Source organism: Lottia gigantea (assembly GCF_000327385.1).
Source record: "Lottia gigantea unplaced genomic scaffold LOTGIsca_17, whole genome shotgun sequence".
NCBI classification, from domain to species: domain Eukaryota; kingdom Metazoa; phylum Mollusca; class Gastropoda; family Lottiidae; genus Lottia; species Lottia gigantea.
In genome coordinates, this window is record NW_008708133.1 from 1734286 (window position 1) to 1748935 (window position 14650).

Below are 14650 nucleotides of genomic sequence, written 5' to 3' on the forward strand. Positions count from 1 at the left end.
TAAGATTTATGTGTGAAATTATAATTGGTTTATCATGTTTGTATCAAATCTTGTATTTAAAAAGAGAGTAGTAATGAATGTTTAAAGAAAACCATTTGACATTAATTAGCGTTCTATATTATATATGTTAGTTAAATGGAAGTTTATTGTTGGATCACTATATTATATAGATAGTAGCTATTTACTGCTGATCATAGATTTCCATACCCTTTTCTCTCTTTAGTTTCTTCATTTTTAACCCAACTTTAAAATTATTCATTTATTTTTCAAGTTGAATGTTAGAAAATCATTTAGATGTATTACAAAACGTAAGTTTTCTGGTAAATGTCATGTTATTGAAATAATAATCATTATGAAGATAAATTAAACATAAAAGTAAAAAATATTTGGTCAATAGAAACTAGATGAATATATGGCTACAGCTTCTCGTACTAGTTTGATCTCCGTATATATACATATTATATTTATTTATTTATATATGTACACATTGGCATCCTCATACTACAATTTAATATATTATATTTACTTGTTCACAGTTGTATAAATTTGGCCAAATATTCACATATATCGGTAAAAATATCTTCTCAGGGACCGATTATTGTGCTTGCTGTTCCTTTAGGGCACTTTTATTTAACGCTCCTTTCTGAAATGGTCGGAAATAAATACGAAGTCAACTATTAAAATAAAAAAAAACTTTTAAGAGCTTCCTTGGTCTAAACTTGTAAGATCAATACCATATTCAAAACAACCTGATAGACCTTCATAATCCTACATGTCTTCACTATTTTAGCCAAAACTAGTATTGTTTTTTTTTTATTATTTTTGGTATTAGATATGTATTTTTGATTGTTAGTTAAAATTTTAAAGTAAGTATAAAAGCATTATAGATATGATATTGAGTCTTAATGTTTCAATGTAGCAAACACTTGTTTTTGTTTCACTAGAAGTGTTTCACAAATCACATTTAGTTGCTATTCAGTATTTCACCAGATCACATTGTAATTCAAATTCAATTTGCCATGATTTATGTGTTGTAAGTTTGCATGGGACAAATTATTCAACACAAAATGTTTTATGCTTTTATTGTCAATCCCTTTCCATGTCTTTCAATTAAGTTTCAACCATTGACTTTTAGTTTTCTTCCAAATTTTTTTTTTTTTTTCCCCAAAACACATTTGCTCAGATTTTAACAAACCTTTGAGGATTGCTGACTTGTCGCTATAAAATTAACTATGGAAAAATTTGTGGATGAAATTGATGAAGGAAACAATGTAAAAGGAAATCCCAATCAGTGATGTGTGGTGTTTTGGTGGAAGGCATACTATAATTAAAGATGTACAGATAATGGTGGAGAAGATTGCAGTCTCCGGAATTTATTAATATCCTATATCAAAATTATTTTCACCCTCGCTCAGGGAGAAGGCAAATTAATAGATGACAAAGTTTAGCAGTTCATTCAATTACAATAGCTTGTTGTCTATAATCAAAACTGCTTAAGCTTGTAAATTAATTCAGATCAAATTTGTAGATATATTGTCTTAAGATGTTATCATCTATATATAACATGTCAGTGTTACATTGAGTATATATTATATAAGATGACACCCCAATTTAACCCCCCCCCCCCCCTCTTTTAATCCCATGATTATAAAAGATATATTTATTATTTATAGAGATTTCCTACTTGTAGTATTTCATTTCTAATATAATTATATATATATATATATACTTTTACATATTTAGGATTTTTTTACTGAAATATTTTCAATGTAAGAAATGATAAGTATGTAATTTCTGTGTGTATTATGCGAGCAGGGTATATTGTGAGCAGTACATTACTCACTATATATAATATCATGTACAATGTGAATGTACATATTCAATGTTATGTATATATTCTAAGATTTTTTTATTAATTGAATGTTTCCATGATATTTAGCTTATTTATTTTATTCCTTACATACCAACAATATTCCTATTTCGTATGTCTTCAGTTATCACATTTACTAGATAAATAACTGTTTCTATCAAAGACACTATATTTTAGTTTTTACAAGGGCTGGCTGCTAACAGGAATAATGTATTTAGCTAAGATTTTTTGAACAAAGATCATGAAGTAATAAACCTCATAAAAATTCTACATTTTGGTGTATCTGTTGTAAAATAAGGTATATTTGTACCCAATATGAACAGCAAATTGAAATGATTGTGTATTAGGTGAGGTAATGCTCTACTATCAACCATGGTGTGTAAAAAAAAAAAACCATAGATATAGATATCTTCAAACTCTGGACCAGCCAATATTATGACTGTTCATATGGAATAATGTGTAATTTGGTCAGAAAATCAAGATTTAGTTTTTGTTTATCCATTTGCTTATTTCAAGGATTGTTTTGTCCCATTGTAATCTCTTCTACAAAACCTATAAAGTAATTCCTTTTTTATAAGGGAAATAGTTGGCCTACTTTATAATGTATTGATGCTGTTTAAAGTTTATATATTTAAATTGGTAAATTTCCTCTGCAATTCTGGATTACTTTAAAGTGACTATTACTTTTTTTTGTACTTATAAGCATTAAAAGTACTATTTTTGTGGATAAATTTTGATAATTAAGGAAACTTAAGACTTCAGTGATCACCTGTATATTATTATTTGAATGAATTCACAAGTAGATTTTATTAGATAGTTTGGAAATACCAGTTTGTTATTGTTTCATTGTGATGTCTTTTAACCCATTCGTCATTCAAACAGTAAATTATTTAAATACAATATAAATATCTTAACCATAATTTTTACAATAATTTAACTCTATTAATACCCAATTAACCAATGAAAGTTATTCTCAAAGCCTGTGTAATTTGGTCTTAAGAATTTAGGTCATATATTTATACTGATAAATTGACATCTAATTATTTGCGATGAATGACATGTTAACGACTGTACATAATGTAAACTATGTCTTATTCCATCAAGATAACATTTTCTTGATAAAACTGATGCAGAAGTGTGTTGTAGTAGAGCCATTGTTATAATAAAACCTTTTTGTATAAACACTTTAATTTTATTTGTCCCTTAAATATATTCAACGGCCTTTGCACCGTCTATATAAGGTCAAAGTGGCACAAATTCATAAGGAAATTTTCCTTCTATAGAGGGAACAGAGATGAATCGATTCTTAAAATGACCAAAGCATTTTTTAGCTTTTAGTAGCAGCTATGTGAATCACATTTCATCATCAAATGTTCCCAAAGACTATAGTGATTTTCTTGAGAAAATCTGAGAAATGTAATTCAATGGTAATAATATGGTGTAAGGGTAGCTTTAATGAAAGTAGAAATTAATTACAATACAAAATGTATTACACTGCTCTGTTAAGTTTTTTCATACAATAAATATGCTCTATTGGACATTTGTTTCCAGGTTTATTTCTGAACAGAAGCTGTGTCCAGTTGTGGATATAGATGACAACATTTTGTTAATAAATAATATCTAGCGAATTGTACAGGAAACCAGACAATGCAAGAAGATACACCTTAATAATTATTATAATAGCACTGATAAGTCAAATATACAATACATTTAGTTCATGAACAGACCTCCAAATTGATTGATTCTAATCCAGCAAAAATTGAACAGCATTAATAAGTGAACTACATTAAGAGCAAAATGAACTTTTCACTTGATTTTTCCAACTTGGTTCTTAAAATATACCAGATATTTTGACTAAATGGTATTTAAGGTAATTTATATTGTACATAAGGTACTTCACAATCTTCCCCATCTTTATCATTACAACATATTTCTAACACCAGAGCTCGAACATGAGGTGCTATTTTCTTCTTCGACACTTTCTTCACTACTTCAGACATCCTGAAAACAATTAACATTGTTAATTTGACATTATAACTATGGCAAATAAACTAAATATAAAATACTGGCTTGATGAAACCAAGCATAACTATATGTAGTGGTAATATATGTGTACATACAATATTACTTTCTCATTCAATGATATCAGAATTAAAAAATAGTACGACTTCTTCAACAGATGCTTATTTAATGATTCTGTTCTAAAACATCAACACATGAACATGAATCATTTCATGAAGGTTTATTATCCGACTAAAAATCACATGATATAAGTATTTAATACTTACGGTAAAACCATTCTTTCTTCTCGTTTGGCTGCCTGCATAAAGAATGAGTACAGCATACATACTCCTTGTGATAACATTGTTATCTCTAAATTAAGTTCTTTCTGTAAAATTCCAATAAATATATTAAAGTATGATTACTAGGATTATGTTATCAGTGACATATTATGGTTAGTTTAAACCTCAAATAACATCATTTACACAAAATTATACAATTTTCCTAAAGAAGTCCACATAAAACTTTCATTCATAAAGATATTAGAGATCGGAAGTTCTACAACTTTTTGTACTAGCTTTTAAACATAAAAAAAATCCTAACCTGGAAATAGTCTAAAAATTCTTTCAATGTCATTTCACCCTGAACTTCAAATCTATCCCATAATGTAAATTTATGTCCGTTATACTGTAATATAATACAATCAGTTATTAGTATACAGCATTTCACGTACAAGTCATAACCAATACCATTTGTTTTTAGTTCCAATGGATTTAATTAGTGACAAATTTCAATTTCATGACTGTACTGACAACTTCAATATTGAACAAGACATACATCAGAAATAAAAGCAATTAGAAATTCTCTAAAAAGAAAATAGAAACAGAAGCATATATAATAAACTTACTTCATTCTTAGGTGCTTCAATTGGTTCAGAAAAGGCAAAGAATGGTAAAGCTAAATTAACAAAACCATTTTTAAAGGATTCAACTTTCTTATGACCCTGAGATAGCTATACAAAAAAAAAGAGATATAGGATATTATGAAATATTTTCACTGTGAAAATAGTGCTCAATACATCAATTGTAGAGCGATATAGAAATATTAATACAGGACCTAAAAAAAACATGTTGTTACTCAGAGCTTCACGCTATGCAATCTTCAGACAACTGACCTATTTTCAGCCTGAGTTGATATAAGATATAACAGTCCCTTCATGGTAATTGGTACTATTTAATACCTAAAAAAAAAAATTGTGTGCCAATACCTTAATGTGCCAATGACATAATTGTTATTCAATAAAGTCTTCTAATTATACAATACATAAAGTAGCTAATTACCTTATATAATTCTAATGTTACCAGTCCAACAACTAAAGCTGTAGTTGTAGCTATAGCAGGTATAATCTTTCCAGCTATCAGTTTACTCTGCAAGTAATAAATTCATTGTTAACATAATCTTAACATTGAATGGTCAAAGCAACATTACAAAGAAATATATTTGATAATACAATATAGCAGTTACCCAAACAATATGCATACTCATTAGGAGGGTTTCACCTAACAAGATATAAGCTTCAAAACCCTTCCTCAGTCATATATCTTGAACATTTGTTTAAAGAACAGTAAAATACTGCTTGAATCCACATCTGGTACTAACCTTATGTCTATCTGCCTGTGGGATATCATAATTTTCAGCACGTAAATTAGAGGCAGCAACAATAAAGTCTAAATGAAAGTTGGTGTCATCGTCTTTCTCAAATTCTATAGGTGTAAGATTCAAGGATTTAAACTCTGATGGTGGTGGAATGGATTTCTGGAAATGTTCTAACTGAGTATCATCTAAAAAATATATTATTTTTTTGATAAATTATTTTATTTCATTAGTAGAAAACTGAAAATTCCTCAGATACTGATTACTTTTTGACATTTCGTCATTCAGCATCATCTATACTCATTAATAAACAGGTCTAAGAATTTGAGCTGCTGTTCCAGATTCCTTAATAGGTTGACTACATACCACAAAAACCATCATTCTGTCTAGCTTGAGCTTCAGCATCAGTTACATCTATTTTAACACCTGATCTAGGTGTAAATTCTGGTACCTTTACTTTAGATACCATAGTTTTAATAGCTTCCTTATCACGACATTGTTTTAGACCATACATTTCAGCATGTAAATTGGCACCAGATACAATATAGTCTAAATGAGTTTCCTACAATAATCAATACATATTCAATTTAGGAAATAGCAATGGAGTTTTATGTTCAACCACTATTTCAGGCATCAAAGCAGCCTATCAAAATTGGAAGAATTGCTAATGCTAAGTGAACAATTGCTATTATATTGATTCCTATGTACTTACGTTATTAACATCAAATGTCAGGGCATGAGGACATCTTTTAGGTCCTGACCAAAATGGTGCTCCAGTACTTGTAGTCTGAAATAAATAAATCAGAAGTAATTCAATCAGTCCTATGTAACTTAAATTACTTAAAAACTACTATTTCTAGCCATATTTCATTCATTTTTTCTGAATAGAACTTTGATATACTAGACAAGCCAATACCTGATTCAATAATGGAACATTAATACAAGATAATTATGAAAAGTTTAATCTAACCTGTTCAGGTGGGAAATTAAACAATAATTGTCTAATAACATTATTATAATTCTTCTCCCAATGATTCCTAATATACGTCACACAATCTTGAAAATCTTTTGGTCTTTCATCCACTAGAAATCTTTTCACAACTTCAAATGTTTCAGCCTACACAATGTAATAAAAAAACATAAACTATCACATTTATCACAAGTTTTCTAAGAACTTTTCTCGCTTAAGAATCAAATTTGATATTTCAGCCAAAATTATCATTAACACAAAGACTACGAAATTTTTTTAATCATAAAAACTATGTTTGACCATCTACACCTACTGGATTCAATCATGGACAATGAAAGGTGAGCTGGCACATCTTCTTATGATTTCCTTCAACTCATTAAAAATAAAATATCTTGTTTTAACTTACGGGCTGTGTTCCTTGTAACTTGACAGTTCTTTCTACAAATTTAGGATCAGTGATATACTGTACAGCTGTTTCTACAGGCTGAGTAAATAATCCTTCAAATTCATCTCGAGCCCACTAAAGAAATATCAAAATGTTCTAATCATATTATTTGTGTAATTATACATGCATCTGAAGTGAATGTTTTAATATTTACTTTCACTATTACTTAATATATAACCTTTCTGAGATAAAACCATTTTCAGACCCATTATAATATGACATTTCAAAACTTGTTACAACACTAACTTCCAATCAATCAGTTAAACACAAGATCCAACGACAATTTTGTAACAGCAAACACTAGACTTTCAAATATTACAAGTCAAGACATCTCATCTAAGAGACTCCACTTTACTCAAATTTATCAAATAAAAGTAAAAGAAATGTGACTAAAATATTTATACCAACCTGTAGAGTATGTTCTATAGCATTAGGGAAATTCTTAAGTGTACAAATAGGAATTGATTTCTCTGGTGGATCTTGAGATGAAGAATAAGATTCAGTTACATGTGGTATGACAACCTGAACATTAGCTTTAGTACCTAATGTACCAGATTCTAATAATGGTTTACGGTAATATACACATCTTCTATCCATATACATTCCTATAATAAACATAGAATTTCATTTTATTTCAATATACAATATCAAAATATTTTAGATTGAAGTGTGCAACCCTAGTAGCAACATGGTTCAGGTTTTGTTTTAATATTTTTATTTCAATATAGAAATGTATATAATATATCAATATTTTTATATATTTCAATGATGTAGATTGAGTAGGTATAGCCAAATGATTTAGGTTTTGATTTTTGTATTTCAATATACATGTATGTAATATATATAGAGTAGGTATAGCACAGGTATTTATCTCTCATAATGTTATCACTATAGATACTTTTCAATAGAATTCAATAAAAATTTCTATTAAGAACATATCTTATTAGCAACAACTTACTGGCGTCAACATTATCTAATGCATTAGCTACACCATCTAACTGATCAAAGAAATCATCAGTATAAATATTTTCTGTATCTGGTCCAACACGATCTTCTTTAGGCAATATCTTAATATTAGGATTCATTTGTTTCACAGCATTAGCTGCAGTTGAAGATTTAGTTTTCTGAAAAGCAGTTAATAATATTAAATAAAAAAAAATTAGTAATACGTTTCATAAGCTTCTTGAAAACATTTTAACGAAATATCAAAATTTTAATGACCTGAAGTTATCCAAATTCATAATACTAATTTGGAAGATTAAGTGACAAAATAATTAAAACCTATAATGATTCTCAGTATATCTTACTTGTTAATTGGTAGTGTAAGTTAATGGCATCAACATCAATTTGGACAAAAGATTGGACAAAGACATGGTTATAAATATTACATACCTGTACATCCCATGGTCGAAATAAAAATTGTCTATTAAGATTGGATTTCTCTATAGTATCCATATCAGTGACTATAACCTGACCGTTTTCACCACAACCAATACCCATCATAGCCCAATTCTTTAACATTTCACATCCTATAGCCCCTGCTCCTACCTAATAATGTATACATCTTTTTCATAATATCTATCTTTACATTACAAAGCAAATAAAACATAGTTCTTCTGACCATCAGAGTAAGACACTCACAAGATACTAGTATTGATTGAACTTGTCAATCTGCTCGATAAAATTCACCTCTACACTTGACAACAACTGAATAAATATCAAATCACAATTTTATACCAATAAAATATAATGTCAGAAAAACAAATTTATAAAGCAGTCGTTCTAAAAAACATTATCAAATAAAAAATTACAGCTTACCAAGAAATAATTGAGATTTTCTAATGTTCTCTGAAATCCATCACCAAATACTGCTATTTGTCCATCATATCTACAGTTTTTCTATAAAAACAAGTAAAACCAGTGTAAAACTACAACCATGATTGTACTTATAAACATAAAATTTTGATGTTTCTTTGTTATTAGTGAGAAAAATAATAGATAAAAGAAAACTTACAGCTTTAGCATTATCAGCTGTTATTTTACTTTCTGGTTCTTCAGGTAGACACTCTATAGCATCAAAATACAGAAATTGGTAGATAGGAGAAAACTTGCCACTACATGCCTACAACAAAACATACACTATCAATAATACAGATGTTGACACTTACAGAACAAGACCAATGTTCAAGAACAAGGGATATGATTATAATTACTGTTCCCTGTAGAACAAAGAAATCTTAATGTGTTTTCATTAGTATGTTCTTGGCACATTGGTGTTTTCGTCCCGTCTTAATGCATTTTTAATAGTCACTATCCCCATACAAGGAAGATTAAACAGTGGAATAACCTTACAATCTAAATATAACTAACCTTCATAACTTCTTGAGCAGAAATACCACCTATCACAGCCTGCATTGGACAGAGATCACCTCTAGCTACATAGGAGAATAATCTTAATACATTCTCATCAATCGCATCTACTTTAGCTTTTGATTTCTCATTTACTTGTTTAAATATAGTGAGAAATACTTCAGCACCATTCTGGAATAAAAATGATTGACTAATGGCTAACTTGTACAATTTAACACAAAAGTACTAAAGATTAAACAACCCAAACATGCTCTAACGTTCTAAGAGTTATCTGAAACGTTGTAGATAAAATAATCAGGCCATATTTGTTTGTTTTGTTTCAAAATCATAATGAATATTTCTAGAAGGAATATCCAGAGTCTTACCTTGTCCCATGATTTAGGTAAATCTCCTTTTTGTTTTTGATATTCACTCAATGCTTGAAAGGCAATATGTAGTAAACCAGGGCGATCAAACTTGGCAAAATCTGTCATTAAAAACTCTGGTTCTTCGATAGCTTGAGACAATGGTTTCTGTTAAATAGTCACATCAAAAAACTCTTTAATCAACATTAGATATAAATACAAATTGAAATGGTTCAACCTAAACACAACATCTTAAATTCGGGTTTTTTAAATCCAAAAGGAAACATTAAACATGACATGTTAATGGTTCTCAGAAATAATCATCTTAAGGTAATACTAAATAAATCTTTATCACTTTGAAAACAAGTAAGAAAATCTGAAAACTTACAAAACAGATGGTTTTAGGCATTTTTACTTTAGTAACTATTCCTCCTCTTACATAATCTGAATAGCTTGTTGTATCACCAATACTAAATGTATATGGACCTAAAATAAAAGATAGCTTGCCAGGCAAGGTAATATATGCCCACTGGCAGCTTTGATTTTGAATATAAATATTTAGCAGTACAGTAACAATCACCAGTATGAAATATTCAACCTTCAGTCATACACTTCTTTTGAACTCCTTAGGGCGATACTGAATAATATTGAGTATGAGTTATTGCCCTAGTCCTTGAAAAAGTTTCAATCTTTAGCACGTGAAAACTCAAGACAAATATTCAATCTTCAGCGCTGTGATGAATAATAAAACCAAGTTTTGTCAAAATCCAGCAAGAATCATACCTTCTAGAGTTTTTATGAGCTACAAATTGAACAAGTTTTCAAGATCAAGGGCAATAACTCATACTAAATATTTTTCAATTTTTCTGATTTCAAATGGCTTTATCCTTAGGTGATAACAAACACTCAAGCCAAATTTCGTTAAAATCCGTCAAGAATTGCGTCTTCTAGAATGTTTACAAGCTAAAAATTGAACGCGTTTTCAAGGACAAGGGCAATAACTAATACTAAATATTTTTCAATTTTTCTGATTTTCAATAGAGTTTATCCTTGGGTGATTACAAACACTCACACCAAGTTTCGTCAAAATCCATCATGAATAGTGCCTTCTAGAGTGTTTACAGGCTAAAATTGAACGCGTTTTCAAGAACAAGGGCAATAACTCATGCTAAATATTTTTTAATTTTTCTGATTTTCGATATGGTTTATCCTGGGGCGATTACGAACACTCATACCAAGTTTCATCAAAATCCGTCATACATTGCACCTTCTAGAGTGTTTACGAGCGTTTCAAGAACAAGGGCAATAACTCATAGTAAATATTTTTCGATTCGTCTGATTTTTCAATAGGGTTCATCCTTGGGTGATTATAAACAACCATACCAAGTTTTGTCAAAATCAATCAAGAATTGTGCCTTGTAGAGTGTTTACGAGCAATTGTGGACAGACGGACGGACGGAAAGAGGTGACGACAATATACGTCCCCCATTTCCTGTGGGCGTATAAAAAACAAGCCAGATATTACATACACAAGATTATTACAATCTTCCATTAATAATATATATCACTGTTATCTCTCAATTCATTTCAATATTGACTTTGACTTTAATTTTTTGAATTAAAACTTTGATGTGAAAAATAGTATCTGATTGACCATACAACTAACAAAAGTCATACAATTATTCCTTCTGTATACATTCGATATGTACTATTATACATTTACTACTATTCATTAGTACCATAAAAACTAAACTATGGAGTAAAACTTGCAAAGAGTCTGTCAAAAACTGTACTTATGGATGCTATTTTGTGATAAAATTATCATTTTGAACTACAAGTAACATACCTAATACTTTGATTTTGATTGGTTTACAATTATTTAGTTCAGTCATTCCCTGAATTTCTTGAAAGGTTACAAAATCACCATCCTCATAGCCATGTCTAGTTTCATCAACACATGTAACTACACTAGCTTCTTCTTTCGTTATTGAAGCTACCATATTACTTGTAGGCTGTTCACCATCAGTATCACTTATAACAAAATTCTCACCAAAATCACAAAATATTTTACTGAAAATAGACAAAACATAAATGTTAGAAAGGAAAACAATTTTTTGACCATGTTTGGAACACTGCATGTCATGTAATTCTGTCCTTAAAATTCAAAATTTTGCCAAATTTGCCAAATTATTTGACTATCTACTTTTTTATTTTAACTATGAATTACCTTCCATTGAAACATATCTTAGTTTTAAGCGTCTTGTACTGTCAATAGAAATAGACTCACCCAAATAACCCTTTGGTATCAGCTATAACATATTTTATACCATTTTTACGACATAATTCACTAATCCTTAACTGTTCATCATGTGAAGAATTTGTCAATGTTACAACCTACAAAACAAAACACAAAAAAATGAATAAAATTACAAAGCGTAGTTCACTAATTTCAATTCACAATAAATTCAGAAATCCTTTTTTCATTATTTCTAATTGTCATTCTATTTATCTATCAAATTTTTATCTCGCCAAAAAGACAGTTTGTCCAAACATTGTAAGACCTACTTACTTGAAACCCTTTCAGAAAATCTTCAGTCAAATCACCAGTATGGGCAATAACAGGTACATAGTTATTTAATTCAGCTAGTCTTGGTGTACAAACTTCAGCTCTATTCTTACCCAAATCTTCTTCTCTCAGAAAAAACTTTAAAATTCATAAAGAACTCATTATTTATTATCTTCAATAAGAAAGCAAATTTAAAACTAGCAGAAGAAAGTATATATACTGATAGAATATGTAAAAATTGCTTGATATATCTTTATTTTGGATAAGCTATGTAAATAAACAGTAACAAATATAAATACATATGAAATATTATTATATTATTCTAGGATTAGCCATGACTGTACATTTACTATTAATAAAGTTTTAAGATAGATTATACAACTTGACATATGAGTATGAAAACAAAACTACACACTAAACTATAATAATCAGATTACAAATTTAGAATTTACTACCTGTGAAGATAAATCCATCCAATCAGCATTTTCTTTATCATGTACTGTTACAGACTTAACACCACCCAATACAATATTCTTGGCTATTTCAATACCCAAACCTTTCATACCACATATTAATATATTGGAATGAGCCATACGCCGCATAGCTTCATGTCCTAGCACGTACCTATAATAATATTACAAGAGTTGGAATAGCAACTCAGTGTTACTTTATTTTGATACAAAACACACAAACTACATTATAAGCTTATAAAGACATTGAATGATTCACACAACATAAGGAGCTGAGCAAGCATAAGAAAGATTGGCCTTGTAAGAGGTAACCATTTTATTTTGATGATAACCGTAGTATAAAAACTTTGGCATAAATATGAGAAACAAGTTGTTGCCTAGCAATATAAGCCCACTTTCCTGATACATTTTCAGTATATCAAGGGCTGTCACCTATCTGTGTCAAGTGATACCAAAAATCTAATTTGTACAAGATATTGTTGATTTAAACAAACACACATTATTTAATAAAATTCTGACATAAAGGGTAATAACTTAAATTCCGTTGATCGAAATATTGTCAAATTCAATCTTGACTAAGATCTCATTATTATAAATAATCACACCAAATTTCATTTAAATCGGATGAAAACCAAATTATGACGCATTTTTCATACGACAAGTGCAATAAATCGAAAGATCGTCAAATTCAAACTTGTCCAAGATCTGATAAATAAGCTTATAAATGATCACACCAAATTTCATTCCAATAAAAACTCGTCTCTATTGCGTTCACAAGCTAATTGTGGACGGACGGACGGACAGGGGCGACGACAATATACGACCACATTATAATGTGGGTGTAATAATAATAATATAATTATATGAATAAAAAATGAATGAAACTAATGTGTACTTACAGTTGTCTAGAATATAGACTCTCATCAATATCTGTTGATGCTCCATTTCTCACAGAGTTACTCTGTAATAAAAAGGCAACAAACATAATTAAAATCTGAACAACCCCAGATTAATACTTCAGAAAGTCAAAAGTTTAATTCAAAATGTAATAAACTCGTTATTTTCAATTATTATCAATTGACCAACAAAACAGAATATTATCTATACAACTTTAAAACACAGTTACTTTAGAACTAACACGTAAAATAATTACCATATTGTTGGTGGAAATATTATTTGATCCAATAGAATTACTACCAGTACTGTTATGGGAACTGTTAGTTAAAGGTTGTTCAGTTATACGTGCTTTCTTTGCCGGTGGAGAATCAGCGCTACTGGACATCTACACAAGGAAATAAATAACTTATTGAATAGACTGTACACCAATAATATTATTTGTTGTTGTAATTCTCATTAAGCCATCATTGGCCCATTGAGCTTCGAATGAAACTCCAAATTTATTGTTCTTCTCAAATTTCACAACAACAAAAAAAACAGTAAAATTTTACAAAGCACACAGAAATAATGGACAAAATGTGATTGTGTAAATATTGTGGTCAGACAGTGAACATGCATGGCTTTAATATTTCAAGATGTATGCAAGTAAATTTATCAAAATCTGTTGGCATTTTACAGACACCAATCACAAAGACAAAGTGAAAATAAGTGATTCTATTATTCTTAGAAAGTATTTTTGACTTTTTTGACATTTACTTGACTTTCTATATTTGTTCATTAGTGTACAAACACTGACCGACCCGAAAAAAAAAAATAAAGTAGATCTAAATGTCAGTTCAAAGAAAAGAACAACTCTGCACAGAAAACAAGAAAATGGCGGATGTGGCAATCATTACACAACACGTGTGATAATGGAGAGATTTTAAATAACTAGATGCATCCAATTCGTACTGAGGGCCAGTTAATTTGTAAACGCACGATCTGTGACCGAAATTATAGAAAAATATAAACTTCTAACACTTCATTTGATCCGGAAAATCAAAAACTTGATGAGTATCACGAAG

The 14650-nt window shown here is 29.4% G+C and overlaps 1 protein-coding gene across 1 annotated transcript; it reads right to left on the reverse strand.

The window, feature by feature from the left end:
* Window positions 1-3735: 3735 nt before the first annotated feature.
* LOTGIDRAFT_113559 (hypothetical protein) lies at window positions 3736-13674 on the reverse strand (the record flags this gene model as incomplete). The annotated part of the gene is made up of 23 exons (XM_009051681.1): window positions 3736-3871; window positions 4159-4259; window positions 4475-4558; window positions 4779-4883; window positions 5212-5298; window positions 5531-5712; window positions 5894-6086; window positions 6237-6311; window positions 6495-6641; window positions 6901-7014; window positions 7348-7544; window positions 7898-8063; window positions 8332-8487; window positions 8758-8838; window positions 8954-9061; window positions 9310-9480; window positions 9675-9821; window positions 10042-10139; window positions 11500-11723; window positions 11941-12047; window positions 12223-12357; window positions 12675-12843; window positions 13589-13674. The coding sequence occupies 23 exons, from the start codon at window positions 13672-13674 to the stop codon at window positions 3736-3738; spliced, it is 3069 nt and encodes a 1022-aa protein (XP_009049929.1).
* Between the last annotated feature and the right edge of the window lie 976 nt (window positions 13675-14650).